At 41.3% G+C, this 24,282-nt stretch overlaps 4 protein-coding genes across 8 annotated transcripts in view; 3 read left to right on the top strand and 1 right to left on the bottom strand.

The window, feature by feature from the left end:
- ptpn13 (protein tyrosine phosphatase non-receptor type 13) overlaps positions 1-1,127 on the top strand; it is a 75,234-nt gene extending 74,107 nt beyond the window's left edge. For all 5 annotated transcript variants that reach the window (XM_080756140.1, XM_080756141.1, XM_080756139.1 and 2 more), the window contains 2 exons: positions 33-95; positions 556-1,127. In XM_080756140.1, the coding sequence (XP_080612266.1) occupies positions 33-95; positions 556-633 (141 nt within the window). In that variant the 3' untranslated portion in view covers positions 634-1,127. The remainder of the gene's footprint in view (positions 1-32; positions 96-555) is intronic.
- A 591-nt stretch (positions 1,128-1,718) lies between these two features.
- LOC308309722 (eukaryotic translation initiation factor 4 gamma 1-like) lies at positions 1,719-5,429 on the bottom strand (the record flags this gene model as incomplete). Its single annotated transcript, XM_080755639.1, has 3 exons — positions 1,719-1,786; positions 2,144-2,215; positions 3,530-5,429. 3 exons carry the CDS (start codon positions 5,427-5,429, stop codon positions 1,719-1,721), a joined length of 2,040 nt encoding a protein of 679 aa, XP_080611765.1.
- A 902-nt stretch (positions 5,430-6,331) lies between these two features.
- Positions 6,332-18,595, top strand: sdad1 (SDA1 domain containing 1). The gene is made up of 22 exons (XM_080756157.1): positions 6,332-6,520; positions 6,695-6,799; positions 6,972-7,070; positions 7,397-7,507; positions 7,742-7,813; positions 8,146-8,246; positions 8,516-8,573; positions 8,661-8,735; positions 8,830-8,931; positions 10,166-10,235; positions 10,335-10,438; positions 10,777-10,834; positions 11,694-11,752; positions 12,499-12,575; positions 13,158-13,255; positions 14,421-14,497; positions 14,787-14,904; positions 15,560-15,654; positions 15,990-16,177; positions 16,842-16,926; positions 17,497-17,658; positions 18,406-18,595. Exons 1-22 carry the CDS (start codon positions 6,431-6,433, stop codon positions 18,451-18,453), a joined length of 2,052 nt encoding a protein of 683 aa, XP_080612283.1. The 5' UTR covers positions 6,332-6,430; the 3' UTR covers positions 18,454-18,595.
- A 1,700-nt stretch (positions 18,596-20,295) lies between these two features.
- On the top strand, positions 20,296-24,282 carry LOC308309721 (sodium-dependent organic anion transporter-like; the record flags this gene model as incomplete). The annotated part of the gene is made up of 6 exons (XM_080755638.1): positions 20,296-20,579; positions 22,239-22,357; positions 22,915-23,003; positions 23,127-23,302; positions 23,588-23,745; positions 24,101-24,282. The coding sequence occupies exons 1-6, from the start codon at positions 20,323-20,325 to the stop codon at positions 24,280-24,282; spliced, it is 981 nt and encodes a 326-aa protein (XP_080611764.1). The 5' UTR covers positions 20,296-20,322.

Below are 24,282 nucleotides of genomic sequence, written 5' to 3'. Positions count from 1 at the left end.
ATGTGCTCTGTGTGATTGTGTCTCTTCTGTAGTTTGATATTTCAGATGTTGTGAGGAATATGAGACTTCAGAGACAGGGGATGGTTCAAACAGAGGTGATTTTCTTACATTTGCACCAGGATCATGCCATCATCAATAAATGTCATGTATATTGTCTTAGACTGTTATGTGCATATGTTTCAAATTTGTTCATAAATCAGTATTTTCTCTTTGGCATGTGTTAAATAATCCATGCTTTAAAATGCATTAAAAAAACAAGGACAACATATTCTACAACATTTCTAATTAGAACGTCGATTACCTATCTCAAAGTCTTTGCAAGACTTTGCAAGATTATGACTCAAGTCATAATCAATCAGTTGATAAAGTCATAATCAATTGGTTTAAACACAATTGTATAGTAAGCCCTGTATACGGATCTGCAAGCTCACAATGCATCATGACACATGAACATTTTAGGATTATTAATCCAGCCAAACCGCTGGTATGGTCTCTAAATTATAATACAATGTTTTCACAATCTTTTGACTAATACAAATATATGTATTTTTACAGGAGCAATATATTTTCTGCTATCAAGTGATCTTATATGTGCTAAGATGTCTTCAAGCGGAGGAGAAGATCTCAGGATAGTGGATTAAATCATGAACTTTCTGAATGAAAAACTCAAATGGAGGACAGTTGACATGGGCAGATATTGCCAAATCACAATTCCAAGATTCTTTTTTTAAATTTCCTTAAACCTTAATTTCTTGAGAGTAAATCCTAGAAGTCTATATATTTTTATGTTTTATGTTTTGCTTTTTAAGTTCTCCCATCTTTGGCTGCTACAGTACGTCTCTTAATGCATTTATGTGAACTGTTGATTGTATGTTGTCTTTTCATCTACAACAGAACATAAATATATTTTCCTCCAGATTCTTGGATTATGCTAAAATAATTATGAAAATGATGAATGAATTCATATTTTATGTGGAACAAAATTATACTTATATTGAGTTTTAAGTATAATTGATGCTGGGACTTGCCTTGACAAAATACTATGACAGTATTTGCTTTGTAAATCTATTATACAGTAATTGTTAACTGCTTTGGGTAATTGATGAAAATAAAAGTGTACATATTCATCTCCTTTAAAATTAAACTGTGGATACGTTTTAAATGTCATTTACAAAACATGTCTCTTTTGTAAATATGAGTCAAACATTTCCATATCTTGTCAGAGACAACTTTTCACGTTTTCCTCGTCATACTACAGTTTTACATAACGTGGCCAAAACTGTCTATACAAGCTTGCGATGCAACACGTGAGCTTGTAGATTTATGCTATTTTGTGGGGGGTATAACAGTTGTACAAATAAAGTATTAACAATAGCTTGTGACTAACTACATTAGACCCATTGAAACACAGATTCAAATGGATTACTACTGAAAATTACTCTTCAGAATTTACAAAATTCTGAAAAGTAGCCTGTTTTGGACAACAGACCCAACTTGGATGCAGAAACGGTATGTCTCAGGTGTGTGTGTGGTCACCAGCAGAGGACACAGAAAATAAGGATCCAGTTTACCTAGCCTTGGAGACTGCAGGCGTTTCATTTTCACAAGAAAAATAATAAACCTGACCATGGCCATCATACTCTACAATGTGTCCATCACCGTCTGGTCCAGTGCCTCCACTTATAAATTGAGCATTTGGTCAGATGAATCATTGATTGTCATTTGTCAATGTCTGCAGTACTGCAACAGGACTGGGAAGTGAGCAAGAAAAGGATGATGGTGCCATCTGGAGGGGAGAGAACAGACTGAACAGATCTTTGTTCAGCAGAGTTTGCACTGCAGTGGAGTCTTTAGAACAACTATTCCAATTTGCTTGTTGAAATGGGGGGATTTAACAGCTAAATGTATTGATGATTGGTGGAAGTTCATGGTTAACCCATTTTGGCGTTAGCATCATGTCATGCTTTAGCTATTGAAAAATATCAGATCTACAAGCTCATAGCGCGCTACGAGCTTGTAGGTTGCTATTTTAGAAGAATTGAATTACAACTGACAAACATAGCTTTTTCAGAAAACTGTCAGGATTTAGAAGACATTTTTAGAATCTGATCTCAGGTCAAAATGGGTTAAGAGAAGAACTCACTTTTACCCCCTGCATAATACAGCTTGCAGTAAACATTCTGCTCTTCTTTTCCTTTCTGGTTTCGCCCTGAACCTGAGGTAATGGAGAGGTGCCGAGAACATCTTGGCAGGCATGAGGCATCACTGCCTGCCTGGTTTGGTTACTGGGCTTAGAATCTGCTCCTCATTTTATATATTTTAAGTGCTGTTTTACTATCTCACCCCACTGTTAACTACCCTTGTGTATATATCATGTATACCATGGGTGCACACACTTTTTTTGACTTGAGAGCTACTTTCAAAATGACAAGCTCAACAAGATCTACCCACCAAAATATATTATCCAATTGTGGAAAATAGTTAAACAATATACCCGGGTGTTTTGGAATTGCGGCATTGGCATTACATATGACTAACACACTTGGAATGGGAAGTACATGGGGTACTTTTTAATGCTACTGACATTAGGTCATACAATACTTAACTGCATTGTGGGTTTGAGCCCTTTATGATCAAGTTACCTTAAAGTTTCTTTTACATTTAAATTTATTTTTAGGGCACGTCATGTGGTCTACCTTTTGGGCACCCCTGAGTATACTGTATGTCACATTGTCATGTTTGATCTGTTCTTCCGTTTCGTTTAATGCGAATGACACTTATTCCACAGTGATGCCCATGCTTGTGGGTTTTGTAATATTTAATATGATGGCCCACCAGTGACCACACACTAATTGAAAAGGAGAACTCCAGGAAATGTGATTATGTGAGGTAGTTTGTGTTCAGTGTGGCATATTGTCTGGTGTGATCTCATACAGTACATATGATTGAGTGTCCACTGTCCACCATGGCCTATTAAAAATAATCCATTATTTCCCTTTACACACGATCACCTTTAAACTCACCTGAAGTGCTAGTACAATAGTCAAACTATCCCATTTCTTGAATATGCTATTGTTGAACTGTACTGTATTCTAATACTGTATGTTAACTTAACTACTGCTGCAACAATGTCAAAAAATAATTGTACTGTGCACACTGTACACAAGACAATAAAGAAAACCTTGAAACCAGACACAATTTACACAATTTAAGGTAATTTATTATGCATTTCATAAATGATATTTACAAGTACTTTATATAAGGTACATCATTATTTTTCACAAGAACGATTGATTGAGGTATATAATTTATAAGTAATCATAGTAATGTGTTTAAAACAGTTTAAAATTGTAAAAAACATTGTTTAAATTGTTTTAAACATCATTGTAGAAAGGTTTATCATTGACATCACAAGAACGATTGAGGTACAGTATTTCATTGATATTTACAAGTTAGTTATCATTGTTAAAAACATTTAAATTGTTTAAAACATTTTAGAAAAGTCTTTCAAGTACTTTCAACTGCTTACCAGTCATACTCAGGGGAATGAGAGTCTTTGAGCTCTTGAGCTGTCCCATGGGGATACCTCCCTCTTGGGCCATGGGGGTGATCAGCTCAGCCAGGTACTGCCAGAAGTGTGGGATGTCTGTAGACATGTCCTCCGCCACGTCTAGGATAGCTTGAAGCCCTTTATAGTACTGCTGTATGGGCATTATGCCAGCCTTGATGAGCCGATGCAGCAGCTGCCCCATACGGTCTCTGGCGATGGAGCTGCGATCTAGCGTGGACTCCAGGCCATTACGCACAAGCACAAAGAGCAGCTGACTACTGTTCAACTCCTGTACACACTGCAGTGCCTCCTTCATGTCGTTGATATGTAGGTACTCTTCAATGATCGCTGTGGATTTCTTGTCCACTTCCTCCTCGGTCAAGGTGGGGGTCTGGGGGTGTGGGTGATTAGGAGCAGCGTCCTGCTTTATGTTCTCTGTTGTGCTCAGCAGCTGGCTGTTGTTAATGTCAAGAACACGAGTCTTGGTCATTTTACTGAGATGTGAAGTATCGACGCTGGGTTTGTTGTTGGTGGAGATGGAGTAGCTGTTCCAGCCGTTGGCCACCCTACCCTGTCGTGGGGTGTATGAGACCCGTCCGCCGGGCCGGCCTACACCCAATCTGTTGCCTGTGCGTCTGATTGACTCCTTGGAGAGGAGGGTCTGCTGGATATTCAACTGCTCCCTTTGAACCTCCATCTCAGCATCTTTGTGGATCTGGTCGATGGTCTTGGGACCCTGGTCTGCGCGCCTGGGCACCCAGTTATTCTGTCTGAGGTCCACCACATCCTGCAGCATGAAGCGGATCCTGGGGGAGGTCTTCCTCTCCTTGATGATCTTGTCCATCTGGTCCATGCAACGCTTGGCCATCTGAAAGTCCATGTCTTTCCCAACGGTGGAAATAAGTGTACACAGAAACTCCATGGACTCCTCATCATGTTTTATGAGCAGCTTACTGATGATGCACTTGTCCAGTGTCGCTGCCGTTAGCATCTTGAGCTTGAACAACTCCCCAATTAACTTAATGTTGCCCAAGGAGCACCTCCTGACCGTGTTTTTGTAATGGACCAGTTCCTCTTTGCAAAGCTGCTTCTCCTCCCCCTGGGCAGCATCCAGATTCCTGTCGAACTCTGCTTTGCAACGGTTGAGCAACAGCCTGCGGAAAGTCACGCAGACTCCTGGCTTATCTGCACTGGGGACCTCGAGTTCCATAAGGCAGTGGCACATGTTGGCGTAGACCACAGAGAAGCTGGGCTCTGAGACTGCCTTCTCAAAAATGATCCCGATGACTCCTTTAAGCCTGCCCTCTGTGTTGATGGGGAGCTCCCTCACCTGCTTGGTCAGCTGTTGGAACTTCTGGGGCGTTAACTTGTTCAGGATGCCACGCAGTCTGTTGAACAAATCCTGGGTCATGGCCTCCTCTGTGTTCTTCCCCTCCTCACGCTGCTGCTTCTTGCCCGTTGGTGCCTTCCATGCCTCCTTGGCCTTGTTGAGCTGCACATCGACGGAGAGAGAGAATTGACGACGAGGTCTGTCTCTCCAGTCTGCCTCTCCAAGTCCAACGGCAACGGGACGCCTGAAATCAGAGCAACGGTCCATGACTACTGGTAGAGGCCTGGGCTTCAGCGCCCCCAGAGGCCTCTTGTTAACGCTGTCCAGGATTACATCAGTGATGACTGGCAGACCTGCAGGTTTGTTCATGCTAGCTGAGATGAACTGCAAACTCACAATGAGAGCTCTGTCGTAAGTGATCTTCTCCATGATGTCCAACATACTACAACTCCAAGTCAAGACCATCAAGTAGAAATGAGCATCTGCGTTGCAAGCTGGTCGTTTTATGCGCGACGTTCTCAACCGCAACGCTTCGTTCTCGACGGACATTGGCTGTTTGAATTTGAATGTCTATCAGCGCGTCCTATCAGCGCGTCGCCCGTGGGTCTCCCTGGGCAACGCGCTTTGTGTACAGCCAGGCTGTACACAAATCCAATCCGTCCAATGAGCGCGTCGTACCTGAGCGAAGGCAATTTGTGACACGCCCACATATAGTTGGGGGCACGCCCACCGCTCAAGCAACCGTAAATTAAAGACCATAAATTAACTTATAACGTCCATCCATCGAGGCATCGACTCCATCCCAAACTTGAGTTCAGTTCAAAGTAAACTTCACATATACATCGGTATCATTAAAATACAAATAACATTTACCGGTACTTTACTGCATCAGCTGCATGTGTTCTGATGGATGTTATGTGCGATGCCTAGCTGTAGGCCTACTGTTTAAGAGAATGTATTAAATTAACTTTATTCAGCTGAACACTAAGCCTACAACTCTAACGTGAAATCAAGGCAACAATTTATTGTTCCATTAGTTTGAAACTAGTTCTGGGTCAGTTCAATTGATGTTTGTGTTTTCAGATTTTTCTGAATTATTGGGTTGTGATGAGCTGTTTTAATGTAACGATATAAACAGCTAAAATATCTGTTTTTATGTAAACAAACTTCGTCAGTCTGGCCTGGCTGGTGACAAACGGTGACGTGTCGACACGTCAATAATAATGACTAGTTCAAGATGTGGATGGATTTATGTTTCATATATATTTTGGCAGTCGTGATCGCAGCGGCAGAACCACAGTAGCCTATTCGATTCACCACACCAAGTCTCTGACCCATAGACTGTAAAAAAATATATATATAGCTCTGACCACAGCTAATGCGACGCGGCCCCGTTTTGTTTGTCCATATTCACGTTCCGTAGTTGTACCAGAGCACAGTGCACTAACCAAAACAACATGGCAGCCTCCGTGAGCCACGCATGAGGAGTGGGAAGTTTAGCGATTTTCAGATATATATAGTTATATACACGTGGAACTTTTTCCTAAATCATGTCTCAACGACACAACAACAAACTGCCCAACAACCTGCCGCAGCTGCAGAACCTTATTAAGAGAGATCCACAATCATACGTGGAAGAGGTGGGTTTTTATTTATAGCTAACGAAACTGTTGAGTAGCTAATAGTGCTAGCGAATACTCTCGCTACACACATTTGTACTCGGTAGTGAGTTCGATCTGAAGTTATATTTGTACAAGGTTTGTCAATTGGCCTGGTCTGACCAAATCGGTGTCTTGATCTCTTCACTTTTCCAGTTTCTACAACAGTATCGACACTACCAGTCCAATGTTTCGATCTTCAAGTTACAGCCAGACAAGCCCAACAAAGTCCTGGCAGAGCTGGTTATGTTCCTTGCACAGGTTTGTGGTGGTATACTACTGGAGGCGCAAGGGTCTATTAAATTGGTTCCATCTGTGTACTCGTATGTTAAATTAACACCTGTCATTTTGCATTGGGGTGCCAGAGAAAACGTAGGCCTATCTATTCAATTCCAAAGTGTGGTGGACTTACCTGAACCTTTTTATTTCCCAGGTTGCACACTGCTATCAGCAGCAGCTGTCCACCTTCCCTCAGGATCTGACTGAACTGCTGTTGAATCATCACACAGTCTTGGAGCACGACTTGCGGATGGTGAGACAAAACAACAGTACAGGATCCCATAAATTACAATAACACCATTTCATGAATTGAAGTTCTCAGTCGCCACGAGTCCACGACTGATGTCATTCGGATTCTATAGAATTCTAATGGAAGCATTTGAGTGACAATAAGCTAATCTACAAGCTCTCAAACTCTGAGAGCTTGTAGTATAGGCTACAGGGTCCCGTTTTCTTATACTCTGGAGATGCTAGACCTCAAGTCATTTAAAGGTCATAAGCTGGCATGAAACATTTTCCACTCAAAACATTTGTTTAATGTCATTTTACAGTATGTTTATGTCGTGCTTTCTCTGTCAGACCCTCTGCAAAGCGCTGATTCTTCTGAGGAACAAGGACCTGATAAACCCCACTTCCCTGTTGGAGCTCTTCTTTGAGCTGCTGCGATGTCACGACAAACTTCTCAGACAGGTGAGAGTCAGAGAGCCTCGATGTAAACCAGAGCAGCAACCAGCCATAGAATTATAATGAGCTCCACATTTACATTTTCATGATTGATTATTTTGTGTACCTGTATAGTTTTTTCTCTCTGTGGGTTTGTGCTAAAATATTGACACACCAATTTTCCATAGGTAAAATTACCACTGTATTATGCGGTTTCCCTTCCCCCTCGTTTTTGACTATTGTTTTTCTTTGCCTCCACAGACATTATACACACACATTGTATCGGATATCAAAAACATCAATGCTAAGCATAAAAACAACAAAGTAAACACGGTAAGTAAACATGCTCACCTTTATTCATTTGTTCCAAATGCATAAAGGTATTTCGACCTCATTGTGCCTAATATTCATGTTTCATGTACATCTGATAGAGTACAGACACAAGTAACATTCTTGGGTTTTGGGTCCTCAAAATTGTAGCAGAAATAACAGCAAGGCGATGATTAAGACTAACAATTGTAGTTATACATCTTTTCATGCTGTAGCGCACTTTGACTGCCTTGAAGGTGCTTGTGTGCATGGTTTCTGCTTCTCTAAATATTATACTTGTATGTACAATGAGTGCACTCATCATATATAATTGATATATCATGCATTTGTTCCAGACTTTGCAGAACTTCATGTACACCATGCTGAGAGACAGTAACCCTATTGCATCTAAGATCTCTCTAGATGTGATGGCGGAGCTCTACAAAAGGAACATATGGTGAGCCACATGTCTTGTATTTGTGAGTCAGGGTTTTACCCATTAGGACGAGGCAGATTCCACAAAGTCAGTAGTTCTCAAACTTTTGAGATTGTTCAACATATCGTTCATAAAATATACATACATATAATGTAATATAGTAGCCGATCTACTCGCACTCGCCACCGAGGTACGATCAAGTATATAATGGGCCTTCAGTGGTAAAATGAGGTATGTAAAGGTGTTGTGCTCAAGAAAATACACATGAATGACCCTGTGCTATGCTCTAGGAATGATACCAAGACGGTTAATGTTATCACAACGGCGTGCTTCTCCAAGGTGGCAAAGGTAAGTCCTCATGATGAAAGCAAGTCCTTCCCTTTTTCTACCAGATAAGGACTTAAACTGAACGCACAGTGTCTTCTTCCTGTGCAGATCCTTGTAGCGGGTTTGAAGTTCTTCCTAGGCAGAGATGAGGATGAGAAGAAAGACAGCGATGACGAATCAGAGGCAAGTAACATGGATGATTCATCGAGTTATCACTATACTGTGGTCAAGACTCATTATCAAAGTAATATTAATACATTACTTCATGCTTCTGTAGGATGATGGACCAACTGCCAGAGATCTGATGGTGAGGTACTCTACCGGCAAGAAAAGCTCGAAGAACAAGAAGAAAATGGAAAATGCCATGAAAGTCCTCACGGTACCTCAGATATTTAAGCACTCGCATCTTAGGCTTTGTTCAGACTGCAGGGAAATCTGATATTTTCAAGTGATCAAATCAGATTTGTGTATTTAGAAATCGTTACTGTGGTAAAGATGTAACAACATAGGTATGAGTGATGCAGATTTATACTCTGTTGTACGACGAAATATACGTAAGGCATCAGCCTACATACCGGTACAGAAGATTGCAGATAACCGCTGGAAGAATGGAGATTTGTCATCCTGCCCGTCATGCCATATCACTCTAATCACAATAGAGAACATCTCCGTCACAACAGATAGGCCGTCATGGCAGGCATTTCTAAATGTTTTCCAAAATGACACTTGCATTGCTAGCCCCATATGTGCCCTCTCCCTACGCTCATTCTGTAGCTCCGAGATGAGGTCACACACTGGGCCCCTCCCACCGCGTTTCAGAAACGGCGCAAGTTTCCGCAATATACGTTTCTTATCCTTACCACACCATTAATCCAAAACGTGTATGGACCATGTAGGTTTACTTAGGAGCGGCCCAGAAAATCTACTCGCCATTTGAACTGAGGCTTTACGTCCCGCCTTTTGTCAGTCGCTTCCATGTTTATCAAGGAAGTTGAAAAGCTTTAGCGCCTCCCCGGCGCCTCCCCTGGTCGAAAATTTCCAACTGACTTCAGTTCACTCGACATGCACGCTTCCTTGATAAACATGGAAGCGACTGACAAAAGACGGGACGTAAAGGCTCAGTTCAAATGGCGAGTTGGATTTTCTTGGCCGCTCCTAAGTATGAATTAGTGTAAACCTACATGGTCCATACACGTTTTGGATTAATGGTGTGGTAAGGATAAGAAACGTATATTGCGGAAACTTGCGCCGTTTCTGAAACGCGGTGGGAGGGGCCCAGTGTGTGACCTCATCTCGGAGCTACAGAATGAGCGTAGGGAGAGGGCACATATGGGGCTATTGCATTGCATGGTCGTCGTATGTCCAGACTGACATGTTTAGGAATACGATTTCTATCGCATTTTGAATTTGATTAGCAGAATTCAATTTCCATGTGTTATTTTGCTGTTCAGATTTGATAAAAGCAATCCGGTTCCAATCTACGTAGGCCAGAAATCTGATGTAGGCTGCCAGTCTGAACATAGCGTTGGCAGTTTCTCTTTTCAGTGTTTTTCTTTACAAATATACATATACATATACCATTTGCTAATTTTGCTTATGTATTCCTTTGAAAGAAACACAAGAAAAAGAAGAAAGTGGAAGTGTTCAATTTCTCAGCGATTCACCTGATTCATGATCCTCAAGGTACGGTATATTGCACATTCATATCCACACCCGAAGATTGTTCACGGCCATTGTTGGCAAAATGCATAACACTTACATCTGGCTTACCTTTGTTTTAAGATTTCGCAGAGAAACTCTTAAAGCAGTTGGAAGCCTCTAAAGAGCGATTTGAGGTGAAAATTATGCTGATGGAGCTCATATCCAGATTGGTTGGAATTCATGAGGTAAGTTATGCAACGATCGGCCAGTTTGCACAGTTCTGTTCAAGGGTTCACGTTCTAGTTATCCATAGCAAATTAATGTTTAAATGATCCGTTTATTTCTTCTTTCGTGTGAAAAGGAGGACCAATAACTAGTTAAAAGAAATTTGTTAAAAAGCAAAAGGTATACAGTCAAATTGACAAGGTTATGTTATTTTCTAGGCCAAAATGTTCAGACCATTTCAGCAGATGAAGCAGCATGCTACTGAAAAACACACACGAACAGTTGTCTTCTTGTGAAGCTACATTATGATAATAATACATTTTTCATTGACAATTGAATTGCTATTTCCCCTCTACAGCTCTTCCTCTTCAATTATTACGCGTTCATCCAGAGGTTTCTCCAGCCCCATCAAAGAGGCATGTATAAATATTTTATTCAGTACATTCATCCTGTGTTGACACATGTATAAATATTTTATTCAGTACATTCATCCTGTGTTGACACTAGGGTGACAAAGCGCCAGGCTTCAAGGCATTTCCAATGGAAGCCAGCGCTATGAAGATACAAATGAACGCTTGTGTGACACGCAAAAAATAATCAAAGATCTGCACTCAGGGGGCACGGTGGCACAGTCGGTAGTGCTGTCGCCTCACAGCTAGATTTGATTTGGTTTGATTCCCGTTGTGGGCGCTGGAGATGTGTTCTCTCCTCCGTGTCATCAGTGCCCATACCCGAGGTGGGGTTAGCAAAAGGGCCTTTCTGTGTGGAGTTTGCATGTTCTCCCCGTGTCCCCTAGGGTAGGTACCCTCACAAAAAACATGTAGTAATCCTGGTCTCTGAACTACCTCCCCCTGCCCAGCCGGGGCGCCTGATGGAGGGGAAAGGAACTGGTTGGAATAATGTGTTCCTTCCACGCGCTACGTCCGCCTCAGGAAACTCCCCTCTGTCGGGTGAAAAGAAGCAGCTTGGACCCCTCATGCATAGAAGGAAGCATGAGGTCAGTCCGCTGCCCCCCGAGGTTGGCAGAGGAAGTGTAGCGCCCAGGATTACATCAGATAATTGACACTGGGTGAAAAAATGGGTTTCAAATTCGTGAGATAATTTTTTTATAAAAATCTGCACTCCCAACGATGCAGTGATGCATCAAACAATCATGCTTTTGTTTGTCCTGCTCCATTCCGTTAATGGAAAGAAAACTCATTATCACGCAGCAACACGTGTAAGCATTTTATTTCGTTCTGATGTTCACATTTGTAAACTGTATTTCCTTGCCAGATGTGACCAAGATTCTCCTGTGTGCTGCCCAGGCGTCCCACCAGCTAGTGCCTCCCGAGGTACAGTAATATCAATACAGTATACACGGCACACTGTATATACACACAGAAAAATCAAACCCATTTCTCAAAGGATAAGTAATCTTCTCACGTACACCAGGGGTTCTCAACGTTTTGGATGGGGACCCCCAGAAATGCTTTGGCCCTGTCTCGTGACCCCCGCCCCGCCCTCCTCCCCACCCCCAAATTGGCCCAATACAAATTAGCCGCTACAATAACCATAATAATAGTGAAAATACATCATAAATAAATACTGAAAGGAAAGTTTATTCATGCACTATGTGTACTATGTAAACTCTTCATTTCTCTTTTCCAGCCATTCAGTTGCAAAAAAAAAGTAATAATAATAATAATTTGGGGGACCCCCCACGGGTTGAGAACCCCTGAGGTACACGACTGATAATTTCTGAGAACCATCTCGCAATAAGAAGGCGTTACCGTTAGTCAGAATTCCATGTTATTGCAATACATTTCCTAGCAACCCAGAGTACATCCTCTATAAATTAGATTTTGTGTTTTCTTAGATTTGCACTGATAGCAGTGAAGTTCAAGGGAACATCTATACATTTTTTCAGTGTATCAGATAAAAGTTTGAGTCAGTCTATACCTGGAATTAACAGTAGCAGAGAGGCTATCGCGACACAAATCAGACCACGAACCAATCATTTATAGTAATATTTAAATCTAACACTTTTTGACCTAAGCATTATAATCTAATGCTGTGAATTTATTTTCTACTTCTGCAGACCCTCGCACCTGTGATCATGACTATTGCCAACAACTTTGTGACAGAAAGGAATTCTGGCGAGGTGATGACTGTTGGGTAAGTCTGTTTTTAATTGTCACCAGTCATCAAGGTCTATACAGACCATTGATGAGTCATGACTGCACTGGGGACGGAACGGAACCGTACGCAGCTAAATGGCTGCACTGACAATTCGTCGGGGGAGTTACATATTTACTGTGTAATATTTAAAGTGCTGCGTAACTGCATTTTCCCCATATGCGGACAAATGCAGCACTCACGGCTGCTGCGTTTGCATACAATCGGGGAACTTAATTGTTTGATTTCACATTTGATATTGGCCTATAGACTGGTAGAATGTAAGGGTGATATCTAGATGTTACAGGAGATGTGCCCATAATTGTTCAAGAAATAATTCATTCAGCATGGAAAAAGGTATACAAAAATTGTAACAAAGTTGTGGTGGACTAAGATCAAACTGACTAATTAACCGCCCTGCTGTAAACTGTGTCTTGTTATAACTTTGTAATTTGCATTGAAATGAGGAGTGAATGCAGACACAAGTAGCTGTTCTAAAATGCATGAATGCATAGCCTTATGCCTTTTTTTATATTATTAACAAATGATGCCAAACCTTATGACATGTTATGACTTGTGTAGCATCAATTCCATCAAGGAGGTGGTAGCTCGTTGTCCCCTGGCCATGACTGAAGACCTGCTGCGTGACCTGGTGCTGTACAAGAACCACAAAGACAAGAGTGAGTCGTCCAATAGCTGCCATCATTAGGGTTGGGAAACGGAATCGGTTCCATCACATCACCCCACCCTCCCCAAGGTTCCAATTATCATTGCAACAAGAACAGACATTTCATGTTAGTTTGACATTTTACAATATATAGGCATCTTGGCTGGTAGACTTATACAGTATATAAAGATTGAAAAGTAGGCATGCATACATATACATACACACATCCATGTACATTTAAAATATGGCATTATAGTTGTGCTTTGACCTTTTCTACAGCCTCTGTAAGTGCTTCAATAGATTGCCTTTTTGCTCCATTAGTTCTCGCAATTGATATTTCCAACCCTAATACTTTCAGAAATAGTATTTTCCATTTTTACAGAAAGACTATGAGGAGGTTTCCATCTAGACACAAGGAGATTTTTTGCAGCAGTAGTTCCAGCAAAGAATACTTTTTTTTTAATAACTGGTATTGAGAGTGTGGAGTCATCATTTAATTAACAAAAAAATCTGAGGGAGACATGGTATCTCGATTGTAAATATTTCAGATAAGGTCCTAGCTACCCAAGACCAAGAATGTCTTGACCCTGGGACACTCCCATATGTACATATGTGCCCACAGTTCTCAATGGGCACAAAGTGCATACCGGGTTTGGTACTAATTGGAGTTGACAGCGTTTTCTTGGAGTTAAATAGAATCTGTGTATTAGTTTATAGTGCATCATCTGATGGTTATAATTACGAGAGGTTATAGTAATGTTGTTCCACACTCTCTTCCAATGCACATCTTTCAAGAAAACAATCTTTCAGGTCTATATTCCATATTGTGGTAATTCCCATCACATTTGGAACCATTTCAGGAACCTGTTTTTATCACACTATCAGTGCTGGCATGACACTTCACGTCTGATATACAATTACACTACCGGTGATTCTCCAACTTTGAAATTTCATGGACCACCTTAACTCTGAGAGTGTACAAATACTTGGTTCCATTTGTACACTGTCAGAGTTACAGAGCGGTTGGGGTCCATTTGGAACCCCCTATAGGAATCGTTAAAGGGAACCATTAAGGAATCAGACCATTAAGGAACCGGAATCGTTAAAATCTAAACATTGATCCAAACATTTTCAGTCATTCGATTTGTTTTGTTGCTTTAATCCATGTATTTGTCTAGATGTGATGATGGCTGCCAGAGGACTCATACAGCTTTTCAGAAACCTGCACCCACAGATGCTGCAAAAGAGAGACAGGGTGAGGAAACCTTTTTTTCTTTTTTTACATTGTCACATGTATTGCCGTCTATCAATCGATCAAACGGCAAATAAAGTAAATTATGCATTTATAAATTGCGCCTTTCTCCAGAGTGCTTGTGCGTCACATTCACCTGGAAACCATACTGCTCAACAGGCAACAGGGTTCAGTGGCTTGCTCTTAAGGACACTGACATGTAGCTAGGAGGAGCTCTGTCTCTCTGTCCCGCACACACATACACTTCTCAACTAATCCTGACTTAAACTGAACTGGTCACTTTGTCGTCTAGGGGAGACCAACGGAGTCATCGGTAGAAGCCACGATTCAAGACTATGGACACCTGCAAGCTAAAGACTACATCCCTGGAGCGGAGGTCCTGGATGTGGAGAAGGGAGAGGATGATGAGGGTATGGAGCTGTTCATGATATACAGCATTATTTTATACATTTAGACATTTTGTAGAATCGGCCTCAGGTCACAAAGCTTTGCACAAACGTCATGCGAAACCCACCATAGACATGCAAAGTCCCCACAATAAGCTAAGCTGATCAGTCAAGCTAAGGTCAGTTAGGCCTTCAGGAATCTGTCGGAGTTCAGGCTGCTCAGCATACATTCTCAGAAACCGTAGCTCAGGAGGTACAGTGTCTGCCTGGGAATCGGAAGGTTCCTGGTTCGATCCCAGACACTGAACCCCCAGCTGCTCCCGATGAGCTGATTGGTGCCTTGGATGGTTTACTCCACTGTCAGTGTCACTGTGTGAATGTATTGAACATTGTAAAGAACTTTGGACAAAGCCTCAATAAATATGCCATTTAAGTATATACGGCTTAGGACCTTAACCCATTCTGTACAGGAACCCCTTTTGGTGTTTTAACTAAGCATTATGTTGTACTTTAGCTATTGAAAAATAGCAGATCTACAAGCTCATAGTGCGCCACAGAGTGTCGCGCTATGAGCTTGTATGTCTGCTATTTTTGAAAAATCGTAAAAATGCAGCACAAATCTTTGAATATATATATTCTTTCAGAGCCAACGTTTTTTTCTTTTTTTTCAAACTTCCAGAAGGTGGTTGGGAGAGTGCCAGTTTAGGTGATGAGGATGAGGATGGTGACTGGGTGGACGTTCATCACTCCTCTGATGAAGAGACCGGAGAAATGGTGAGACTGAACACGCCGACTAGACCTCTGTTTCCCAAACACTGCGTCAGGAACCACTTTTGTGTCGCGGATACATTTTTATGGGTCCCTTTATTTGAATCTTTTTAATTTAATTAAATATTTTATTTTATTTTCAGGTAATTTCATGAAGAAATAAAAAAAATTCCATAAATTAGAAAACAAATGTTTAAGCGCTACAAGCTCTAGGCTATTTTAACTAGTTTGGGTCTCTTGCCCTGAAAAGTCTGGGCACCACTGGACTAGACTGTATGAGCTCCAACCTGGGCTAATAGTTGCTTGAAGAGCATGATGACATTTCTTTGTCCGCTCTCTAGGCAGAGAAGCTCCAAAAAATCCCAGTTGAGGAACGGAAGGTTAAAGCAGCAGCGGTCAGCGGCAGCAGGCTCCTCACTCAGGATGATTTTAAGCAGATTCGACTAGCCCAGATGGCCAAGGAGGTCAACAATGCCCCCGGCAAGGGCCAAAAGAGGAACCTTGACCTTGATGATGAGGACGATGCCAGGTTAGTGGGATATATCATTTATATTATTAGATGAACTGTGATGTTTTATGCATGCACTTTTTCGGAGGATTCCTAGGCAAGAAAACCTTATCTGAAAAAGTAGAAATTGTGTCAGTGTGTGTGTGTGTGTGTGTGTGTGTGTGTGTGTGTGTGTGTGTGTGTGTGTGTGTGTGTGTGCACATGTGCGTGTGTTTTTTCGTGTTCTCTGGTGGGTGTGTGACTAAAACTATCCGTATGGTAAAGTATGTTAATACAGTATACCAGTGGTTTTCAACCAGTGGTCGGGACCACCAGCTTGAGAGTGTAAAATGAAACATTTAACATTATTTTAAACACATTTTTTATCAACGTTTGCCTCTAATCTCTCCTAATGGTACCAACATTTCAGATATGAAAATAATTGAAAACCACTGTTGTATACTGTAACTGACACAACTACAGTGGTGGTCTACCCACTGTGCTTTTCTATATTGTGAAACTTAGACCCTGGTGTCAGGTAGGACATTACTTGACAAGTGGTATTATAGTAAGTCAAAGGGCAGTTGTCACCTTCCCAGATGACTTAGCAGTAGATATAGTCTACTTTAAATGTGATTTTAATTCCATAATATTAATAGGTGGAGTTGTATGACCAACATTTAAAATGTTATGACACACTTTTCAGAGGGGAGATTTTGAGACTTGGGGATATTGAGAAACTACACAAGAAACCAAAACCAGACAAGGAAACAAGACTGGCAACAGCAATGGTAACTATATATTTGTAATTTTGTTATTATTTGTATAATAATTCTATTCAGTGCATAATCAGGTCACGTCACTGTAAGAGATCATCCTTATGACAGCTTAACAATTTTCAAACTGGCGTCCATATTTTGGGCATAGGCGAAAATAGACGATTTCCAAGTTCACAACGTGCCGCAATGCATTTTGAGCTTGTAGATGGGTCAGTCTGTACAGTAGTAAGCAGTAGTGCTGCACGATTCTTGCTCAGATGTGAATCTGAGATCACTATTCTTACACCATTCTAATTCTTTAGCCTGTAGTTGCTGAACATTACTACATTAAAAATGTGCCACCTGAAACCAACTACTGTGACTTTAAACGGACAACATCAAAGTGCTTGACTTAAACCTCCCTTATAAAGTCTCTCTTGTAGCAAAATCACAAGAGTAACTAAAATGAATTGGACAGCCAACTAATACTGCAAGATTCTTGCTCAATCTCATAGTTGTCTAGATCTAGATTGCGATCTTTTTTCGATTAATTGTACAGCACTTTTAAGCAGTATTTATTGTAATGACCTGCCATCTTCTCAGGCTGGGCGAACGGACCGTAAGGAGTTTGCTAAGAAGCATAGCAAACTGAACCCGTTTGCTAGCACCAGCAACAAGGAGAAGAAGAGGAAGAAGAACTTCGGGATGATGAGACACAGCGAGAAAGTTCGGACCAAGAGCAAGCGCTCCTTTAGAGATAAACAGGTACATCAACAAGACTTCTGCTCTGCATTTTGCTACTTACTTGGAAATATACTGCCGGTAATGTTTCGTCAACTAATACTATGACAAAAAAAGTTTGACTACCGTTTTTAACTGACGAAAACTGGAAACTAAATGAAAACTAAGCTATGACAAAATATTTCGTCAACAAATAAAATCTAGACTAAAATGTTAGGAAGGGACTAGTGTGCAAGAGATCCAGTATAAGTCATTTTACACTAGGTTGCATGCTGAAAATAGCAGATCTACAAGCTCACAACACGTGAGCTAGATTGGCTAGCGTAGTGTAAAATCAGTCATTACAACGACATCAAGGCCTGCCAAAATACATTTTAGTCGACTAAATCAACTGTAGATTTAGTCGACTAAAATCTTATGATATTTAGTCGACAAACTAGACTAACACTAAAACATTCCAGGTGACTAAAGTGTGACTAAAACTAAACTATTCAAGAGACTGGGCCCTATCTTGTGCCACCCCTTATACCTAAACATATTTGTAATTTTTTACTATATTAAAACATTTTTAAACAGTTCAACTAGCCAATCTACAATTCTACACCGACACATTGTGAGCTATTTGAATTATTTTAAAATGTTTTAAAATAGTAAAAAATGACAAATAAGTTTAGGGACAAGGGGTGGCACAAGATATAGCTGTCTGACGAAATCTAAATTTCCTGTCGAACTCAACGTTTGATTGCCATGTCGTCAACCGTCCTCATCCAGATCGCTCTGCGAGATGCACTGCTGAAGAAGAAGAGGCAATACAAGTAGGACACCTGGAGATAACCATGTCACCTTCAAGACCAACATTAACATGACCTCATGTTGTGTACGTTATAAACCTATTAACAGATGTTATATTGTATTCCTTGCCTTTACACCATGCTGAAATAAATAATTTGACATGTAATAATATGTCCTATCTCTGTCATATAATTGCTAATACATGTTTACGTAATATCTAAATCTGCACCCAGTATATTCTCGAGCCGATCCCTTGGACTGTAGTCCACATATATCTCCTGCTCTGGCACAATTTCTGTCTCGGCCGTCTCAATGTCTTTATCATCCTAAAATAACCTACTCCATGTATGTACGGCAGGGGTGGGCAACTTTGACGATGTAGAGGGCCACTATATTGTATACAAAGGAGGAAACGGCCTTTATTAAAACGAGGCAAACGCCAACATGTTTCGACCTCGAAGCATGTTGCCCTTTGTAATTTAAATTAAGGCTGTTGCCCCCTTTTTACGTGGTTGAGGCCTTGATACAAGGAATGTTCAGCTGTTTCAGGACCCCCCCCTCCCCCTCTGAGCGTCCACTCAGACTGAGAGCAGAACTGGCCAGTCCCAGGTGTTTACAGAAATGTGTAGCCAAGCTCAACTTCCATAAAATAAGACGCGAGATTTTGTTGAACGGTTCTTGAGATATGCAAAAGGCACTTGGCAGATACACACTCACTCTGAATTTAAAGATGGGTGACTTCATCTGCATCTGCTTGTTTCAAGTGTGCAAATTATCTTGTGCTTTACAATCTAAAACCTGAAAACCTATTTAAAACGGTAATCATCAACATCATATTGCTTGGCTGCATTATCTTGATCCAAAAGTAGTAAATTCAATAGACCTCAGTTATGGTCAACTAAGGGGTTCCCTTCCCTCTATTAAGGCCAGGGTGTTTTGTGATGATGCAGTGGAATTACTCTGATAAGTTGACGCCAGCTTTGCAGTAATCGCACCGTACGACAGGTTTGAAGTTTATTCACATAAATTTGCAGTCAGAGGTGGCTGGAAGATACGAGTCATATTAAATGACTGATTGCGATAGACAATGATGGGACTGTCTATGCTAGGCAGAGTCCTAAAGGGAAAAATACATACAGTATGTACTGTGCCTATCTATGTTGTACTTTCTGTGTGTTTGGGCCTGAAATTGATTGCAGTACAGTACAGATACTGGCAGGCAACTACTTGAGTTTCTACTTGAGTTGCGTTGCAAACCAGTCTTTGGAACTACTGTTTTGTCTACTCTGAGCAGCAGTCACTTAGTTACACTATCAAATGGCAAATGTGGCATTGTGACATTAACTAACCCTAAATCATAGTGTACGTCACTGGTTCTCAACATGGGGTCCAGGGACCTTGAGGAGTACAAATGGAACCAATGGTCCACTTGGTTCCATTTGTGTAACTCTTTAAATTATGGACTGTTCAGTGTGGATTGGATTCCCCCACTAGGGATCAAAATCATGGGGTTCTAATGCATTTCAAACTGGTGATCCTTGAAATTCAAAGGGTTAAGAATCACTGCTGTAAGTAATAAACACCGAGAAGGGTTAATCCGATTAGTTTCCAGTGGCAACGTGCATTCCACAGCACCGGGCGGAGGGAGTAGAACATGGCAAGAAGACGGCAGGCTGAAGAATGCAGAGGGAAGCCTGGGCAAGGAGGAGGATCCTGTGTTCCTGACTGATATCCCCATCTCAGTCCTGTTAACTTATTATTACATTATCACCCGACCTGACCACGATGAACAACAGCAGCAGTGGATGGGCCAGTACGTCTGGGAATGGATCTCTAGTAGTCGACCTCGGGGGAGACGGAGGCCTCCACAAGGCTCTCAGCGTGGTCCTGACCATCATGCTGGGCATGGTGGTCTTCTCCCTGGGCTGCACCGTGGAGGTGTCCAAGCTGTGCTTTCACCTGCGCCAGCCATGGGGAGTCCTCGTGGGCCTGCTGTGCCAATTTGTTCTGATGCCCTTAACGGCGTATCTGCTAGCCACTGGTTTCAGCGTGCAGCCTGCCCAGGCAGTGGCCATCATCATCATGGGCAGCTGTCCAGGAGGGGTCATCTCAAACATCATCACCTACTGGATGGATGGAGACATGGACCTCAGGTAGCCTACACAGAGCAAACTTTAAGTGTCTTTTCCTGTCTTTGTATACGTTTTTCCTTTTCCTGGCTTTAATCATTTAAGTATTTTATACTTTCAAAAGTAGATTTTCAGAAATGGCACAAATAGATCTACAAGCTCACAACACAATGTGAACGCAGTTTTTTGAAAGATATTGAATTTAAAAGAAACATTTTATAAATATCTTTCATCACAATACAATATTATCGTCACAATATCCATATTGTCAAAACAAATTGTAATATATCACTTCAGAAACTAGAATCTGTTTATTGGTAAGTATGTGCGCAATCAAGGACATACAGAATGTGACAAGTATCTTTACACAGGCCCTGAGGGTCAGCCATATCACTAGTACTTTGCCATCTATAATGTTCTAGTACCATGTACTATTATAGAATGAGCAGAGGTGGAACAAGGTATCTATGTCTGTTTAAATCAGTCCGTAGGTAACAAATATTATTGATGCAACCTGTATTTCTTGGGAAATGTGTCCTATCTAGCAGTGTTCATTTTTAGTATTTAGTCTTTTGAATAAAAATGTAATTTTTGTTTTAGTTATCTTTTAGTTTTAAGTGATTTTGTTGACAACTTGACAGATTTAATTTGGCAGGGCTTAACGTCATAAGATAAAGGAGCGTCGTAATGGCAGATTTACACTTGGTTGCATGCTGAAAATAGCCAATCTACAAGGTCACAATGACAACGTGTCACGCTGTGAGGTGTTGTGAGCTTGTAGATCTGCTATTTTGAGAGCGCAACACCCGAGCGCAACCAAACATATTTTGTCTTATTGTCTCCACCAGGCCAGAGTATGTTTTGCAGTATGTTTCCTTCCGTCCGTGTGTCCTTCTGTCCGTCCGTTATCAGCTAATCTCCTGCACCGTTGGCCCGATCCATGCCAAACTTGGCACACACACTCCCTGGATGCCAACGACGAACCTCTGCCCCAAATATTCCTCAACGGCCTGTTATAGCGCCACCATGAGGCCGATTTAGTCCTTCCGTCCGTTATCAGCTAATCTCCGGCACCGTTGGCCCGATCCATGCCAAACTTCGCACACACACTCCCTGGATGTCAACGACAAACCTCTGCCCCAAATATTCCTCAACGGCCTGTTCTAGCGACACCATGAGGCCGATTTAGGCAAAACACATTTCTGTAGATTACTCGTACACATTTGATCCATACATCGATCACACAATTCGGTATACACTATCTCCATAGTAATGTGATCAACACATATTCCATCCTGATTGGCTAAGATTGGCTTCCAAAGCTCACACGATTGGTCCGTTTAAAAAAAATGCCACAAATCACAAACACTGTGCAATTTCCGTGAAATTATACACGCACATTTCCACTAGGCCGAGGACGACATGCCACAACCTGACCTGCCCTGGTGGAGACCTGTGCCGATGGGCACTTTATCTAGTATTTCTACTGGATCTCTTCTCCACAAGCCCCTCTCTAACACATTAGTTGTTGATTAGTTGTCAATATATTTAGTTTTAGTCATCATAGCTTAGTTTTCATTTAGTTTTCGTCAGTGAAAAAAGGTTGTCGACGAACATTAACACCGTTTCCTAGCAGGTGCCTTTGTCGTTTGTTACGGATGTCTTGTTATTCCTCTCTTGTAGTATCGTCATGACGAGCTGTTCCACGGTGCTCGGTCTGGGCATGATGCCACTCTGTCTCTATGTTTACACTCATGGCTGGGTGGAGGCAGGACACATTACAATTCCATATTTGAACATGGGTAGGAAATATGGTCTTTATTCTCCATACTTTTATAATTAATTTTATTCTAACCTTCTGGAGTTTCCTGTGCGGTCTCATGGAAGATGTTAACTATTCTTGCATCATCCTGTATGTTTTGGTCAGAATACATCTAATTATTGAAAAACATGGCTGTTGTCAGCAGTCAAACAATGAATACATTTTCAATTAATTAACATGAATAAATACTACATGGGTTGAGTTGTGACATCAACCTATGAATAGCACTGCTGCTAACTGGGCCATCAGAATTATACATTTCAAAAACAATAATTAAGCTGTGATCACTTCTATACTTTTGATCTGCCCTAAATACCACATCAAATCCACATGGATCAGTTGAAAAACAATTCCCTCCAAAACCCAATGCTTGGAACTAACTATCTAACTGTATAACCAACTAACTAATGTATAAACTAACTACAGTAACTAACTTCTGTAGCTAATATTGTGTGTTAGCAAGGAGTGATGGAATCCTTAAATGTGATCATTTCTGTTCAGTTCTTTATTATATATTTTTTATTGTTGAATTTATAGGCCTTACTCTTCTCACCCTGGTTGCACCTGTGGCCTGTGGTGTTTTTGTCAACTACAAGTGGCCTGAAACAGCGAAAACTATATTGAAGGTATTGTCCATGCCATTCAATCTATACTGCTTTTTCCAGTTATATGACAGATTTTGTATTTCTCTGTAATTTGACTGGGGATGAAGGTGGTTTCTGTTACCATTATTAACCCCATGCTTTCAGGTGGGGACTGTTGTTGGAGGTCTTCTGCTGCTTGTGGTGGGTATCGCCAGTGCTCTGCTATATAAAGGTTCCTGGCATGCAGATACTTCAATCCTCATCATCGGCTCCGTCTTCCCTCTCATTGGCTACAGCGCTGGCTTCATCATCGCCGTCATTCTCAGGCAGCCATGGCAGAGGTGAGAAGGGACAGGTGGTGTACTCGAACAGTCTTATGTGTCCAATGTCCATTCTTTGAGACAACTTCCAGGCTGAACATAAAGAGTGTCGTATAATAGAACTCTTACATTATGTCACTCCTACGTCACTTGAGGAGTACAGTTTCAGACCTTGTAGGAAAGATGTTATGGAAAATGTATAGCTACTTAGTCGTAAGACCGTGTTGCTCCCTGAGAATAATGCTTATCGTGTATAGATTTTGGTATTGTCTAGCTCTAACTTTAAATTCACACTGGTGTTTCCAGGTGTCGGACCATAGCCATGGAGACAGGAGCCCAGAATGTTCAGATCTGTTCCACGGTGTTGCAGCTCTCCTTCCCACCAGAGCAGCTGCTTCTAATGTTCACCTTTCCCCTCATATATGGGACCTTCCAACTGCTGAATGGCCTCCTGCTGGTCGCAGGTGACATTACAAGAAAAACACATGCATATTAGAGTACCGTTTAGAAATAACTGAAACCACTTGATCCTTAGCATTCCCATTCGGGGGATGAACATTTGCCAAAATGGCAGATCTACAAGCTCACAAGCATTTGGTGCAGAGGGGGGAAAAAAGTGCAATCCTACGATTATAGCATAAATTGCCTGGTTGTATGTCTTGTCTTGTTAATTCAATCTCTACCTATCTGGTAGTATTTTTATTTCTGATTCAAACCATGCCCAGTTGAGCACCCTGTGAAGCTTGGTGGTTCCTTTCTATTTAAACAGTACAGTACATCTCTAACAATCAGCTGACATTGTGGGTTTGTTTTTTCCAGTGTATCAGATTTACAAGCGGACATACCTGAGGAGAAAACCTGATGTCTCTGGTCAGGAACTACACAATATATCCAGTGGAGGTGAAACCAACATGGCTTTTGAAATCGATCCCCAGCCTGTTTCCTCTTCAACACCAAACAATGGCTCCATACTTACACCCAAATCAAAGTCAAGCTCATAG

The sequence above is a fragment of the Protomyctophum bolini genome, assembly GCF_963924005.1.
Source record: "Protomyctophum bolini genome assembly, chromosome: 22".
NCBI lineage: Eukaryota > Metazoa > Chordata > Actinopteri > Myctophiformes > Myctophidae > Protomyctophum > Protomyctophum bolini.
The sequence above is the reverse complement of the archived record's forward strand: the minus strand, read 5'-3'. Positions and strand labels throughout refer to the sequence as shown.